The sequence below is a fragment of the Siniperca chuatsi genome, linkage group LG20, assembly GCF_020085105.1.
Source record: "Siniperca chuatsi isolate FFG_IHB_CAS linkage group LG20, ASM2008510v1, whole genome shotgun sequence".
NCBI lineage: Eukaryota > Metazoa > Chordata > Actinopteri > Centrarchiformes > Sinipercidae > Siniperca > Siniperca chuatsi.
The window spans coordinates 5,475,476-5,491,411 of NC_058061.1; the positions used below are offsets into that span (position 1 = coordinate 5,475,476).

The 15,936-nt window shown below is 38.4% G+C and overlaps 1 protein-coding gene across 44 annotated transcripts in view; it reads right to left on the minus strand.

Annotated features, from left to right (window-relative positions):
• Positions 1 to 15,936, minus strand: part of LOC122867843 (ankyrin-3-like) — a 167,595-nt gene that overhangs the window by 78,269 nt on the left and 73,390 nt on the right. For all 44 annotated transcript variants that reach the window (XM_044179149.1, XM_044179143.1, XM_044179170.1 and 41 more), the window contains exons 2-5: positions 8,935 to 9,036; positions 8,289 to 8,387; positions 5,276 to 5,374; positions 2,543 to 2,641 (exon numbers count right to left, since the gene is read on the minus strand). In XM_044179149.1, coding sequence (XP_044035084.1) covers positions 2,543 to 2,641; positions 5,276 to 5,374; positions 8,289 to 8,387; positions 8,935 to 9,036 — 399 coding nt within the window. The remainder of the gene's footprint in view (positions 1 to 2,542; positions 2,642 to 5,275; positions 5,375 to 8,288; positions 8,388 to 8,934; positions 9,037 to 15,936) is intronic.

Here is a 15,936-nt window from a genome sequence, read left to right on the forward strand (position 1 = left end):
AGCTCCCCAAAAGTGAAGCCAAAACATCTCAATCGTCCCCTGGTGGCTGGCTGCAGTAGAGGTCATAAACCTCGCCCCCTCCATGTTAATGGATGGGACATGAGCTAAACTAAAAAAAATCAAAGTACATGTCAAATAAATTGTTACCCAAGATGGTTTCTGTCATTTTAGTTAGTTCTTATCACGCTGAGGTGTGTTCAAGTGTTCGTTTTTCTGATACGTTTGGTTTTAATTAGTTATTTGATGCTATAAAAAAGGGGTTTCACGTCATGATTGACAGCTGAGGCCCGCTTGCGAGTGAGTCAGCCGGGTGTATGGGCGGGACCTCGATACCGCAGCTCCTACTCCGATCACTGCTGCGCAGACACTGGCTCCAAATGACATCACCAGCGCGAGATGGCAGCTCCCGTATCCAGGATGTTTTGGCTTCATTTTTGTATAGTGGGAGGAAGTGGAGACACGTCGTCCATCTGTATATGCAGTCTATGAGCTTAACATGTGGAGGGAAATCTAATAGCCATTTGGCAATTTAGGCATTTTAGCAAGTGCTCTAAACATAGTTTAAGTGATTGAGTAGGAGTTCAGTGTCTCGCTCAACGACAGATTGAAAGTAAATTTAGTTGCTAATGGGCACAAACATTTACTAGCAGCAGTATCTATGAGTCATCAAAGAAAATGAAAGATTTATCACAAGTAAAACAACACAGAGATTATGTGTGTGTATCTGTGTGTGTTTGCACAGGCGTGTGGGTGTAGTAATGATGAGTTGGTTTTATCCAGACAGTCAGCATCCTGTGTAAACACACACATCAAAGCAGAACCTCCCCTCAGAGATCCTGCATAGCTCACACACAAAACGGTGCAGGCGGGAAACAAACAGCCAACCAAACAAACACACCCATGCTAGCGCACGCACACACACACACACACACACACACACACACACACACTGATAATCAGATCCACAAGCATATCTCCAAAACACACACATGCCCGCACCCACAAGCACACAGACACGTTCAAATGCATAAATTTAGCCTTTTTAAATAATGTCTAAAGTCATAAGCCATCCCAAAGCACTACCCTCCCGTTTCATCTGCTTTATTATGGATTCAGGAAAAGACACAAAGTCTGTTTAATGTCCTAAATATACCTTCAGAGACAACATCGGCAGCAGCAAACAAAAAGACACTAAAAGAGGATGTTTGATCTTTTTTCTTCAAGCTTGAAAACTTGCAATGACACAGCATAATTTTGCCTCACTGAAACAAAATTACCTAAAAACATTAAGTTAAGTCACACAAATCAAAACTATAGAAAGCATGACGCTATGTACCTATACATGACAAGTTATTTTCATTGTAACCGGGCTACTAACATGCCATAATTTAAAAACTGCAGAATCATGACAAATAGATCTGAAAAAGTGGCCTCCATACTAGCTTCAAATCATTAAGAAAATATGATGAAAAAATATATATGTAATTTAATGCTCAAAAATACAATACATGCAACAAAAAAAGATCAAATGCAGACAAAAAACAAAACAGAGGATTTATTATAGGATCTATTCAGCTTCATGCTATGCTGAAATGGTTAAATATTAATTATTGAACACCGGGTGTTGCTTCAAACATGGATATATATAATTCTCCACATGAATAATTCACTCTGTCTCTGACAGGAGGAGACTGTGGGGAGGAGGAAAGAAGGAGAACGGCAAGATGTGGTGGGGAGGAGAAGGAGGCAGATAAAAGGAGGAAAGATGGAGGGGGAGAAGGAGAGAGGAGGAGAAATAAGGAGGAGGAAGAAGAGCGGCCATGGAGTTGTTTGTGAACTGTCAAGGACAGAGCTCTGTAAACAAGTGCACCACATTGATATACAAATTGAGATACTTGCAGCTTCAACTGTATATTCAGAAAACAGGCAGGTGAGTCATCACTGCCTTCTAACAATATATATATATATATATATGTTATTTATCTGTGCTGTAGAGCTCCATTGTTGTCCAAAAACACATAACTGAGTCACACTGTTACACTGCTTGACATGTTCCTGCATTACCATGAACACACACACCGTAGTTTATTTTGACTCAAATATACATACACCATCCTGATGTCAATGTAAATATATATTTGTGACCAGATTTATGTCTGTAGTAGGACTGAAAAGGCTCAGGGCTTTACCATACGATCTTTAACAGGCTAAGGCTCGTGGATTCTAAGTCTAATCACTCCGTCTCTTCACTTTCTTTACCATTTAGTCAACAGATTCATCTATAAAAACAATTACCTTTGATTATTTTTCACCCCTTACATTATAGTAAACGATGATTTCATATGTTATCCAGCTTGATGGTGGCAAGCACCTTTGCAACAAATCTGTTGGTCATAACGCTGCAGTGTAAATACGGGGAGGCTAAATGAGGGCTGAGATTAAGGGTAGCTATTATAAGCTGTTATGGGCTCATGAGTGTGTGTGCAAACAGGCGTTAAGTGTATAAGCACTGTACATTATCTGTTTGTGCTTGTTTAGTTACCTCAGTGGCGATGCTCTGACTGGAGCCGTTGTCCAATAAGAACTGCACCACATCCATGTGGTTCTCCTGCGCCGCCATATACAGCGGAGTGAAGCCATTCTGGAAAAGAAAAGAAAACACTGAATCAGACCTACAATCCTGATCATGTCTGTTTTTTAAAGGACAGTTAAACCAATGCTTTTCTGTTTTACTCAAGGAATTTGAACATTAGATGTAACTATTGAATCTTCTATGAACAAGAGGGTTGTCAAAACATATGACAGCACATTGCATTCACCAAAGAAAAATTTTTTTTGAGGCATTATCTTGTAATTATGACTTTTGTATCTCATAATAATTTACAAGAAAAGACCTCATAATTTACGAGAAACTATATTGGAATTATGAGATCGATTTATTGGAATTCTGAGATCTTTTCTAGTAATTATGAGATGTATATATATATATATACACACACACACAATATGTAAAGTTTTACTTTCCAGGCACTGTAATTTCCAAATAATTTTGAAGTTTACTGGAAAGAAATGTGTCACTTTGTACTAATAAAAGGGAAAATTGGGACAATTCTGAGACAGTCCTCACAGTAAACAGCCATTCACTTGTACTTTTTAAGAATGAACCAGAATATGATATAATAGTTAGTATACATATAAAAACAGAAGAGATGAACGTAGAGTTTAGCAGTTGTTAAGACTTACTAAAATTTTAAAAACTGGAAAAACTGACAAAAAACATTTTTTGCATGTTCAGATGACCTGCTGTGTACAGCCTAAAATACTGTATGTTACACTAGAAATTACTTGTAACTAATTAATTGGAATTGTACCAAATGAAAACAAGTTACATTTTTTACTTGGTACCAAATTACATTGTCTCAGGTGAATTTACAGTTAAATATCAGTTCCTTTCTAGGACATTTTTAGGAAAATATGGGACCTGTACAGTAAAATAAAGTGTTACCAACAGCTTTGCTTCACAAGTAACTATGTTGTCAGAAAATCAAAACGAAATAAAAAAAATATTGTTCAAAAGAACAATGTTACTGCATTAAAAAAAACAATAAATGTTAGTCAGGCTGACTTCAAAGTGGGTTTGGCGATATGATGTTCTATACCATTGATTTCTCTTCTTGCATTATGTCATTGCAGGCAGTGTTGAAAATCAATAAGCAGGACTACTTTATGGCAATATTGGATTTACAGGATCGTTGCATTAAAAGGTGGAGTATGCGATTCTAATCCAGTACGCGTCTTTTTGTCAAATTCAGCGAATATCTCCTCACGGTCCACTAGACCTAAAAATCCTGTGTTTGTACACAGCCCTGGCTCTGTAAATGGGAAACAGAAACAGCACTATTCACGGACATTCAGCCTACTTTCTAGTTTGCCAAGATATGCTGTTGTAGTAGCAGGAAAGTTGTGAGTATCGCTGTTTGGAGTTGGTTTGCTTGCTCTGGGAAACAAACCGTCTCTTCCTCTTTGGCAGTTAGGCTGTTTGTCATGGTATTGGATTTCTCCAGAATCGCATACCCCGCCTTTAATGTGATAAAGTACCTTGATTTGTCAGGTATTTAATTAACTGTGTCAGCCAAAAACAGACATCCCCATCAGGCTTTTTTGATCTATAAATGGTTTCTTAATTAAAATTTGCTTTATCATGATATCGCTATTATATACAGCACAATGATTGAAGATTTGATCCGTATCTGATCTGTCTCCTACTTCAAAACAGGTATTTTCTTTCTACAACCTCTACAACTGCACATGAATGTATTATTCCAGCAGACCTATCATGGAGTACATACTGTCACCTCCGTACATACCTCACACCTGATAACAGTAAAGATAAAAGTTGCTCTGGAGCTCGAGTTGAAGAGGACTGTGTGTGTGTGTGTGTGTGTGTGTGTGTGTGTGTGTGTGTGTGTGTGTGTGTGTGTGTGTGTGTGTGTGTGGTGCGACACTAGAACAAGGCCAAGAAGACTCCATCTCCATAGCAACACAAAGATCCAAAAATCAATTCAGCATGCAAAAAAGCTCCTCCTCCTCACTTCTTTGTATTTATTCTGATGTCGATGCACCAGCAGCTTTTCTCTTCTAGTTCATTCTCTCATAACACATTTCATTTAAACTTCAAAGTCAAAATACAATCTGAAACTGCATTGCATAATTAATAAAGGTTATTTGCAATGGTAAAGGAATAATTTAACATTTTGGGAAATAAACTTCTTCCCTTTCTTGCAAAGAGTTAGATGAGAATCTCAAAACCACTCTCATGTCTGTACGGCCATTTGAATTATGCTTTAAAATAAAAAATAAATAAAACCATAAATGGTCGCAAAAAACAAACTAAAGATTCAATGAGTTTCAGTACAGCACCAAAAATTATAGCTAATCATTGCCAACTTGATTTCTTCCTCTCTACAGCTACAACCAAGGCTTTGACATTGACATTATTATGGTTGCTGTGGTGACCAGAGCAGTGTGTGTGTGTGTGTGTGTGTGTGTGTGTGTGTGTGCTGATGATTGAATGTGGGCCAGGAAGCACTGCAGAGCTGCTGACACAGCACACAAACAGACACACTCACAGATAGACACTGTGTGTGCAATATCTGTATACACATTCATCTGCATGAACGCACACACTCAAACATGGATTTCCAACAAAGATAATTTCACAATTGGAGAGCTTTGTGTGTGTGTGTGTGTGTGTGTGTGTGGGTGGGTGTTTTACCTGCGACTGTGCATTGACATTGGCGCTGTGGGTGACGAGTTCCTTCACCACTTCTGTCTGGCCAGCAAGGGAAGCTATGTGGAGGGCTGTGTTTCCTTTCTGTTTTGAAAAAAATGAAAAACATTTTTAATTGTTTTCAACACGTTCTCATTTTCAACGTGTGAACAGTAGTGGAGGGCTGGGAGAGTTGAAGGGGGGGCCCCAGAGGGAGAGACGTGAGGCAAAGATACTGTGTGAGACGAAAGGGACAGTTGCATGGAGATGTTCTAAAAACAAGAGGTAGTTGGATATTGTAGTTTGCCCCACTGATTTGTCCCACTGATCAACACGGTCAGCAGTTGCAGCAGCAGCAGCTGTGACACACAGCTCATGGAGGCAATTCAGGTACTTTAAAACCTTTAGGACGTTACTACTTCTCAGGGTCAACACTCAGTCAAATATGAACACAGACATGATACACATATTTTTAGATTGGTTGTGACTTACACTTCCCGAGTATATCGTTATCTTTGATGTCCATCGTGAATAAACATAAATCTGCTTAGAAGTCATAGAAAAAAGATGCTCGTTATAACTCCAGAACTTGCCTGAGAATCATCATGCTTTTTTAAGTTTTCTTCAGGATCAACGTAAGTCAGTGATAGTTGTCTGTATATTAATGGGTACACTGCAAACAGGAATTGCTAATACATAATTCCGCATACTTTTTATGGTGCCAATTTTATACTTCCTGTTTACATCTCCCAAAGCCCCCAAATTATGGGAACTGTAGTTCCAAAACTTAAAGAACGATGATCCCCCAAATCAAAGCAAGTTACAAAATCCATTAATATAAACTTTTTTTGATGTTGTAGTATCAATATATTTTTTACATTATTGAGGATCAGAATGTCCCACGTCCCCCATGATGGTTCTTATCTGTGGACATATAGACAAAAAAGTCAACAATTTAAAATTGCGCCCTGGGGACAGACTTTGAAAACCCCTGATCTACAGGGTGGGTGTTTTTTTAAGCTATACAGTACATTACACTTTTAATTTGTATTTGAATCACTTAGTTTGGTACTAGATGGCAGGACGAATCAGTTATATATATCTACATTCTGCTCCTGCCAAGGCTGGTACTACTTCTGGTACATTTTGAATCAAAAGGACTGCAAATCAATGTCAAATTAAGTCTATATTTTTCCCTCAGTTATTTTAAAACAAAGCTATCTCTAAATTTGTATGATGTTTTTTTACGTTATTTTATCAATGGTTTAATGTGTCTTTGTCAATTTCAGGAATGGTTATGCTCTCAGATCTCCTCCAGTCTCAATGAGTTTAATTATTAAATAACATACATTAAATATTATAACACAAAAAACACACGCAATATACAGATTACTTGACATTTAAAACTTCCTCAGCATCAGTCCTGTACATCGACGTCCCGAGTCTGTCCAACTCCAATGGTATACAGTATATATAACAAAATTTATATGCATTTATATATAAAATAAATTATTTTAAACTTGCTACAATAACTAATTATTTAATAAAACAAAAGTCAGCATGTCTGTTTGTCATGTCACTTTCTGTTACATACAATTGAAACATTATTATGAACCCTCCTGATTGGAAGGTTAATGGAAGGTGCAGCAAAGGGGAAAAGGGTAAGAGGTCTATTGTGAAGGAAACACCATCTTACTGTCTGATGGCGGTGAAGAGAGTGACAGAGAAACAGAGAAGACAGGAAGGGAGTGTCAACATACTGAACCTCTAATGGATGCACCTGTTATATGTGTGTCAGCTATAACAGCTAAGCAGCAGCTGTTGCCATGTTGTCATTCCTGCTGCCACTGGAACCTCCACATATACACCTCCTCCCATTCCTGAATCTGAACTGCTGAATCTCTTTTTCCTCTCATGCTTCACCATGTAGACATATGTAACTATATATATATAACATACTGAATGTAAAAGTTAATGAATGGATGCCAGAACATAAGTTACGCTTTGGACCAAACAGAATAAAATCTGAATTTGCCACAAGTTCCTCTCTTGGATGGAGTTAATATGCAGCAGTGGTGCACAAACTAATGCTTCAACCTCTGCTTCCCTTACAGTGTGTTCATATGCACTTAAACCTGCATTAACTTTTTTTGGCAGAGGAAAACAAGCTATAAACACAACACTGACATATTATTACCTTATAAAACTGATATGGTGAACTTGTTAGCAAACAGCTGCCTATTTACACATCCAGCAGACATGAAGCAACATTAGCATTCATTTGGAGTTGTCTTTCTGGCCACCTGGTGTAAGTCCAATATTCACTCTCTGTTTTTGGTCTCCAGAACTCCACTCCTGAGGGAAATATCTGGCTCTTTAGTTGCTAAATGTGTTCACAGACAATCATTTAGCCTGCCGTTATTAGCATAACGTTTTGTAAGTATGTTTTAAGGTATATTGGGTGTAAATATTTAGTAAAAAGTTATCTCTACGTAATACTAAGTTACTGATGCGTAAATCTCCCTTAGCAAACACTTAAGCTAGAAGCTAAGTTTGAATTTATGAAGAGCTGGTGCAATCGGCTCCAGGAACTAGCAAGCAACGCAACCACAGCCAAATTGTATTACTTTTCGGCTTGATGGGTGCATTTACTGTGGATTTACATCTCTACTCGTTCCTGTAGAGAGTTTCACCATCACGTAATTTAAATACACCACCCAGGCAAGAAACGTTTAAGTGAGAAACACTGTCATGCACATGACAAGACTGACTATTTCCTTTCACTAAATCAGTTCACTCAACCTCTCTGCTTACACACAACCATTCATCTCCTTTAGTGCTGCTTAAGCAATGTGACTTTGGGAAGGAGCTGACAAAGCAAACTACAGTATGTGTATGTGTATGTGTGTGTCTGTGTGTGTGAATTCATGCATACTGTGTGTGTGTGTCTGTGTGTGTGAATTCATGCATACTGTGTGTGTGTGTGTGTGTGTGTGTGTGACTCCTGGGTGGCACACACCTTGGTAGCTGCGTCCACATTGGCACCATGCTTGATGAGCTCAGCCACCACTTCCACATGGCCCTCCTTCGAGGCCAGATGGAGAGCATTCAGGCCATTCTGGAGAGAGAAAAGAGAAAGAGATGTTAAAATCAAGAGAAGGGGAAAGATTAAACCCTGTATATATATAGTGAAAAAATATTCGCCCTGTTCACCTTTCTGCACTTTTACTCTAACATTGAACATTATCAGATCTTTAATCCAAACCATTTCTATATAAAACACCCAAAACAAATGATGCAAATTTGTTAATGACTTATTAAATATTAGGCTAGCATTATTTTAGATTTTTGTTATTGTTGACAAATCCCATGTAGAGTTCAAAGCCAACAATGTATTAGTCCGTCTCTTCCCTGACCTGTCTGTGGCTCTCTGTCCAAATTTCATGGCAATCTATCCAATAGTTGTGTGAGAAGTGGATGCTGCTGCAGAACAATTTGAGAGGTTTTCATGGATGTTTTGTAAAATTGATTTTGGGTGGAACATCACTTCAAGATCTCTGCAGACTTTACTGGCAGCTTCATTGTGATAGTAAAAGCCAAAAACAGATTACTATTAAGTGGGAGTGCACTCTTGTTTTCTGAGGATTGTATGTTAGGAAGCTTACCTGATTGCAAATATTTATGTCGACTCCATTCTTCAGGTAGTCCAAAGCTTTCTCTAGGTTCCCGGCCCGGGCTGATCGCAGATAACAGGCATTTACATCAGTCTGCAGGAAGACAGAGAGAGAGGAACAGGTTGGTTTGTCATCTTAACTTCACTGACGAGAAAGGTTACTGCAGGTACACGGGAAAATACAAACTGCTGGTCTGTAAAATGAATAAATCTAAGAACAAACAATTACAAATGTAAATAAAAAAATACAAAACAGATTCCAAAATAGTAAAGCTTTTGCTGTATCTATGAGTACAAAAAAGGGTGAATTATTTAAAAACGGCAATTATAAATTTTTAATAACTCAGAGATTTATTATTTAGGAAATATGTAAAAATATTGCAGCATTAGCCAGAAGCTATTATGTATGTGTCATAGCATCTCTATGAATCCCTGCAGTGAGCGATAAGTTTAATAAATCCTTCAGGGCTTGTATGTTATTAGCTGAAAAAGGGTAAATTGTGTATAGCGAGCCCTTGTAGAGCTCACAGAAGCTGAATAAGAGCCAAAATGAGAAATCATTTGAAGGTTTGAGGGTGGAAGAAAGTGAGAATACACTGTGTTCAACATGCCTGCTTGGTGAAACAGCACAACACCAAGCCAAGAATAACCAGCCTGCCAAATCCAAGCCTACAACCAAGGGATTTACTATATCTGTTTGTTTATCATAAGGTTTGGTTGGTGCCAATGTATTTTTTACATAATGTAGATACAAGACATCTTTGCATTAAGCTACAAGTCAAAATGCATGAACATTTAGAAGAAAAATGTACCACAATGTAGGTTTGGTTTCAGAAGTGGGACGGGAAACAATTAAGTAGAAATTAATAGTAAGGTAAGGGATATATATATATATAGTTTTTCATTTAAATCAATCTAGCTAGAAATTATGATAAACTGGCTATCATGCTTTCCACATAAAATGGTAATATAACAAAACAAACAAAAAAAGGGTTATGCTGTGGAAACCTTTGCTGTGGTGTTATTGCATTAACCCTACTTAATGTCATGTTTAGTTTCCTTGATAGAGATGCTAGATAGGTTGTATTTGCGTCATTACAACAAGGAGCTCTGTTTTTTATGGTCTTATTTATGATCAATGTTCTATTTGAGAATATTGAATAACTGAAAATATGGATTCAATTATACTTTTTTTTTTTTAATCTGAAGGACATGCAGAGGGCGTGGAAGTACTTTTTCAGCCCTAAAAAACGTCTGCAGGTCTTACTTTCAGGCACCATTTGGCACCAACACATCCACTAATAAGGTAGGGCAGCCTGTATGTAGCCTGAAAGGCAAAACGCAGGGCAATTAAAGTCTGCAAATTCCTTGCTGCACCACTCGCTGCTACTCAGGTTCAGCTCAACGCTTTGAGTGCACAGTAATAACAGAAGGAGACTCTGATGAAAATATCAACATTTTTATCACCTCTTCTCCTCTCACCCCCTTCTCTCATCTGGACTGTGGTGACTGGACAGTAAGAACAATGTTCAGAGAGATTTTTGAAAGACAATCAACCTAAAATATCAAAAGTAGGGGGGACAAGAACAGGATTTTAAGCCCCCCCCCAGTAGACATTACAACTATTAGCAGCACATGATCACATCCAGCCTTTTGACAAATAAAAAACAGTTTCTCTTTATGCTGAATGCACACTGGACTGACTCTTGACAACTACTGGGGGCGGTCAGCATCCAAAATGACTGTTTATGAACACTGTAGTGCGTTTTCCCAAAAGGCAGTGTAATTGGGTCAAACAAACACAAACAATGCTAACACCTACTGCATGCACCAGCCTCCATGACTGGCTGTTTTTCTCAGGGGAGCAGTAGCAACAGAGACAGAGCAATTTGCAGTTAACCCGTCACAACTGAAGACATGTACCATTATCGAGCCGATCTGAGGATTTTGCAAGAGGGAACTAAATATGCTGTGTGTGCACATGTGTATATCTGTGTCTGTGTGTGAGGATTTCAGGGTGGGGCTGAGCATAGAAGTGGGTGAATGCAGGGGGTTGTGTAGAAAGAGAAACAGAGCGTACATCAGTGGTGGAGTGGGATGTTGATGCAGAATGACTGAGAGTGTGGAGGGGAGGCAAAAGGCTGAAAAATATGGGGAAGACAAACAGGCAGGAAGGCTGTCAGTGTGTGTCTCCGATTTCATGATTGCAGTGCAGTGCTATAGTCTGCCACACCCATGTAGTCAAACGGATACCCACACTGTACACAGCATAAGCACTCTCCAATTACCCTTTGTTCGTGTGCCTATTAACCTACAATATTCTCTAGGAAGCTTATACACACAAAAAAGGCATTATAGAGTTAGTAACAGGCTGATGGTGTAATATCAGAGGTGGTATGCTCTTAGTTTTGCATCTGGGCTCATTCATTAAACCCACTCCACACACAAACTCTGTATTTGATGCAGGACACTAAACATACACTTATTTCCCCCAACTCCTCTGCATTTTTGGGTAAAAAAATAATTTTGCTGTTTTGATTTACAAATAATTCTCCAAAAAGAGGCTAGAACTGATCGTCAGTAAAAGATAATGCAGTAAAAGACAGTGTTCTGTGTAGTAAAGATAGACATCAAACATTATTTATTGAGTTTAAAGTGTCATTGTTGATATTAACTGTTATTAACTGATATCATTAACTGTTTTTATTCCTATACATGAATTCAGTTGTTGATCTATCAACTGAATGATCCAAGTATAGTTTTACAAACATCATAACATATGACATGACATTACATTGGATTTCCATGTTGAAGAGAAAATTAAGAGTAACGCCTTGTCTGTAATTTAAAGAACAGTCTTGTCATGCTCACTGCACCATGATCTTTGTTATTGTAGACAGACTGTTGGCTAAAGCTGATCGCTGAGCTCATTTCCCACTTAGTGAATGGATCTTATCTGAGTTCATCATCACACGTACACAAACACAGGGAGTGTTTTTGGTGTCAGCATCCATTCTGTGGGGCAGAGACTAGGGGGCTCACCGGACATGAGGCTGCGACCATGACATCAGACACACACAAACACACACACAAACGCACACACAGACCTTTATTGAATGGCCGCTACTGCGAGTATTTTACAAACCTCTTGAATACAATTTATTATTACTATTATTATTACTGTTACTGCATTGAAGCCTTTGTACATGTTTTTGAATCTTGTTACTTCATTAATACAGTATCACTACATCCTTATTTCTTGTCTGACCCTGCTGAACTTGGACAAATCACACCATTAAACTGCACACACAAATGTGCAACTGAACATCAGTTTGGCCTATGTTTGTTTATACTGGCACCATTAAAAGCATGCTGAATTAGCAACAAAATTAGTTTGTAGTTATAACGAGCATCTTTTTTCAATGACTTCTAAGCAGATTAATGGATGTTTATTCACGATGGACATAAGAGATAATGGTATCCTCAAGAAGTGTGAGTCATCTAGCCAATCGAACAATATGCTTATCATGTCTGTGTGTTCAGATTTGACTGAGTTATGGCTCCAAGAAGGAGTAAGATGTTTGACAAAATTGCGACAATGAGTAGTTAAAGTATTTAAAGTACCTTAATTGCCTCCATGAGCTGTGTGTCACAACCACTGCTGCAGCTCCAACTGTTGACCGTGTTGATAAGCAGGACAAGTCAGTGGGACGAACTACTGTGGGACGAACCCTTTCACCTCATACAGTATCTTTGCCTCACGTCTCTTCCTTCACACCCTCCTTTCAGCTGTACCAAAACACTTTCAGCTGTACCAAAACACTTTCAGCTGTACCAAAACACATAGGCCTGCTTTCGACTACACATGTAAAACGGTCCTCCAATGAACAATGCTGAAAAAAAGCTGGCCCAAGGTTGAACCTAATGGCTGATCTCTGCTGCAAAAACATCATAACATTCTGCAGATGAAGGACTAGGCTACTATTAACTCCTGTGTCACATGACCCTGTGCAGCACACTGAATATTATAACATCGCAGGAAAGCATCAACCACAGCATATAACTGATGCTGTGTACTTTAAAAACATACACGACTTTTCCCTCTGACCTGGAATTGAATCCCTTCCATCCTTCTTGTCTTTATAAATCAGATGCTAAATACACATCCAGTGGGAGTGCAAATTGAATGAAAGGCACAGCTCACATAGGTACTGCATGTTCATGTACCATATGTAAATCTGGCCGCCAATATCGATGTGCAAATTTAATCTCACAATTCATATGTTAAGTGGTGGAAAAAGGTATTATTTAAAGTTTCTTATCAAAAATAAGACATTTGCAGAGGATGATTTCTGCCACTGTTTTATGAAAGCAGTGCATCTTGAGAGGCAGTGTGCTGTGGAGATTTGTAAGGCACATTGCCAAGGCTTTTAAATTAAATGTGGCACCAGGCTTGGCTACTCATAACTCAGAGCATTATAAGAATTCCAGTTCAAAGCATGACGCTCTTAGAAAGTACTCTGGCCAAAGAGCACTGAAGTCCAGCTGAGTATTTCCCAGTTTTGTAAACTTGACACCAATAGCTGCACTTGACCACTTGTCACAGCCTTTATTTATTACTACATGACAATCAGACTGAAGATAGCACTGACAATATCTTTGTGTCACTTTTTTATCTCTGTCGTAGCTGTTATTGAACTGTTCATAAATAATTCAAAAACCCTTCAAAGGTGTTCCTCTTTAAACATAGTTTCTGGCTGCATTTACAAAACAAATGCACAGCTTGACATTCTAAAACAAGTTCCAAAGATGTAAAACACTGGACATCCACCTAGAGAACTACAACAATGCAAACTTATACTTATACAACTACATCCGGAGATTTAAAAAAAGGGTCAGGGACCTTCAGTATGTCTGGCAGGTCATCGCTTTACAACAGTAGCACCATATTTACAAGCCTATGTGAGTGATTAAATTCTTGTTTGGTTCCTCGGCCGAAAAGACAACCCTTATGTACTATTTAGAATTACTAGCATTACGAGCAATAGCATTGTCTCAAAAATTCAAAGTCAGAAAAGAAAACATTAAGATTTGAGCAGATAAAGACAGGAAAAGAAAGCTTAGCAGCTTTCATGCGTGCTTATTGCATGACTGTAGTGTTGAGTAACATACAGCACACTACATGCATGTACATGTGCACACAGGAATGTCACTGATAAGAGCCCATGGAAGCCATTCGACTACAGAAATAGAATCAATAAATATGTCTTCCTATTTGAGTGTTCATGTCTGCAATTCCTGACATCAACTTCCACTGTATTCATTATCATTCCTCTCAGGTTGCTCCAGCTCTAGTACTGTTCCACATTGGTTGGTGTGAGCCAGGAATGCAGTTGACACTGTGTTGTTTATCACACTATTCCTGTGTCCACATTAGAGCTGAAACAATTAAACGATTCATGGATTAGAGGATAGACAGAAAATTAAGTCGGCAGCTCTAAATGATAATTGATAAATCCTTTATGTCGAGTAAAAACGACAAACGTTCACTGGTTCCAGCTTCTCAGTCATTTGCTGCTTTTCTTCGTCTCATGAGATACTGCGTCTTCTATATCTTGACTGTTAGACTGTTAGACGGACAAAACAAGCAATTTGAAGATGTCAGCTTGGGCTTTTCACTATTTTCTGACATTTTTTAGACCAAACAATTAAGGGATTAATGAAGAAAATAACCTTGGGATTAATTGATAAGGAATATACTTGCGGCCCTTGTCCACATTATGGCTTGATACAAAGTATTGAACAGACTTGTGATCTGAAAATATCTGGGTGAAATCCAACTTAAATTTTTCTAAGGGATTTACTGGCAGCAGACCAACTCAAATGAATTTAGAGGATATTTTGTAAGTTTTGTTTTGCAAAACTGATTATATTTTCTCCCCTCTAATCTGTTTGTGTCATGCAGGACTTTGGCCAACTAACATTAAAATGTATTTGTTGGTGATTAAAATTAACACAGATACTAAAAAGACTCCAGATTCAAAATCCTAATCTTATTTTCAGATGATCGAGAAACTGGTTTAACCTGAAATTTGTGTAATTTAACTTTAATGATGTCTTGGGGTTGTAACAGCAGGGTTGATACTTGTTCAACATCGGCTAAGTGTCATTCCAGTGTAACTTTATTTATCCACCAGAGATATGCAAAGAATGCTACAGTCGCTCTTTTTCCAGAACACACTGCTTCACACTCACACAGTTACACACATTCCAACATGGGAGCTGCCCCCCTGCAACCAACGACGACGCTGAGGGACGAGTGAGTGTCAGTCAGACATATCACCAGCTAGCTTTTCTGTACAAGTTAAATTTAACGGAAACACCTGTTTACTAAAAGATTCTTTAACGCCAAAACATTAGATTTACATTTCCTCCTACTTGGTCAAAAAATGTTGCATAAATTCAGCTAATATGTGAGTCGATACCTTATTAACTACCATTAAACTGCTGCTTGGGTCATGAGCTAGCATATACTGCATACTGTATATCACATACTGTATCACCAGGTGCATGGGGCTCATGAAGGGCTATCTTTCTACCTCACTAAGTGGATTTGAGTTAATGAAAAAATTAACTAATTAAAAATGGCAATTTCTAACATCAATCCCTCTCCCTCTAATTTTTATTTTCTAAGTCTCCCTTTTTGCTCTTTTGTTCCCCTTTTCCACAAACACAACCACATACAGAGCATGTGCCACTGTCCAAGGTCAGGTGCTTCCACTCACATCACTCTGCAACATGAAACTGTATCCACAGAACACTGTATGTACAGGCTCATACGTAAATATCACCAGGAATTTATAAATGTACAATCACAGTGAAGCAGTTAGGAATGCAAACAGACACACAGGCATAAACACACACACACACACACACACATACACACATACACGCAGACTGCAGCAGAGTGGTGCAGCAGAGTTGCCACTGCGAC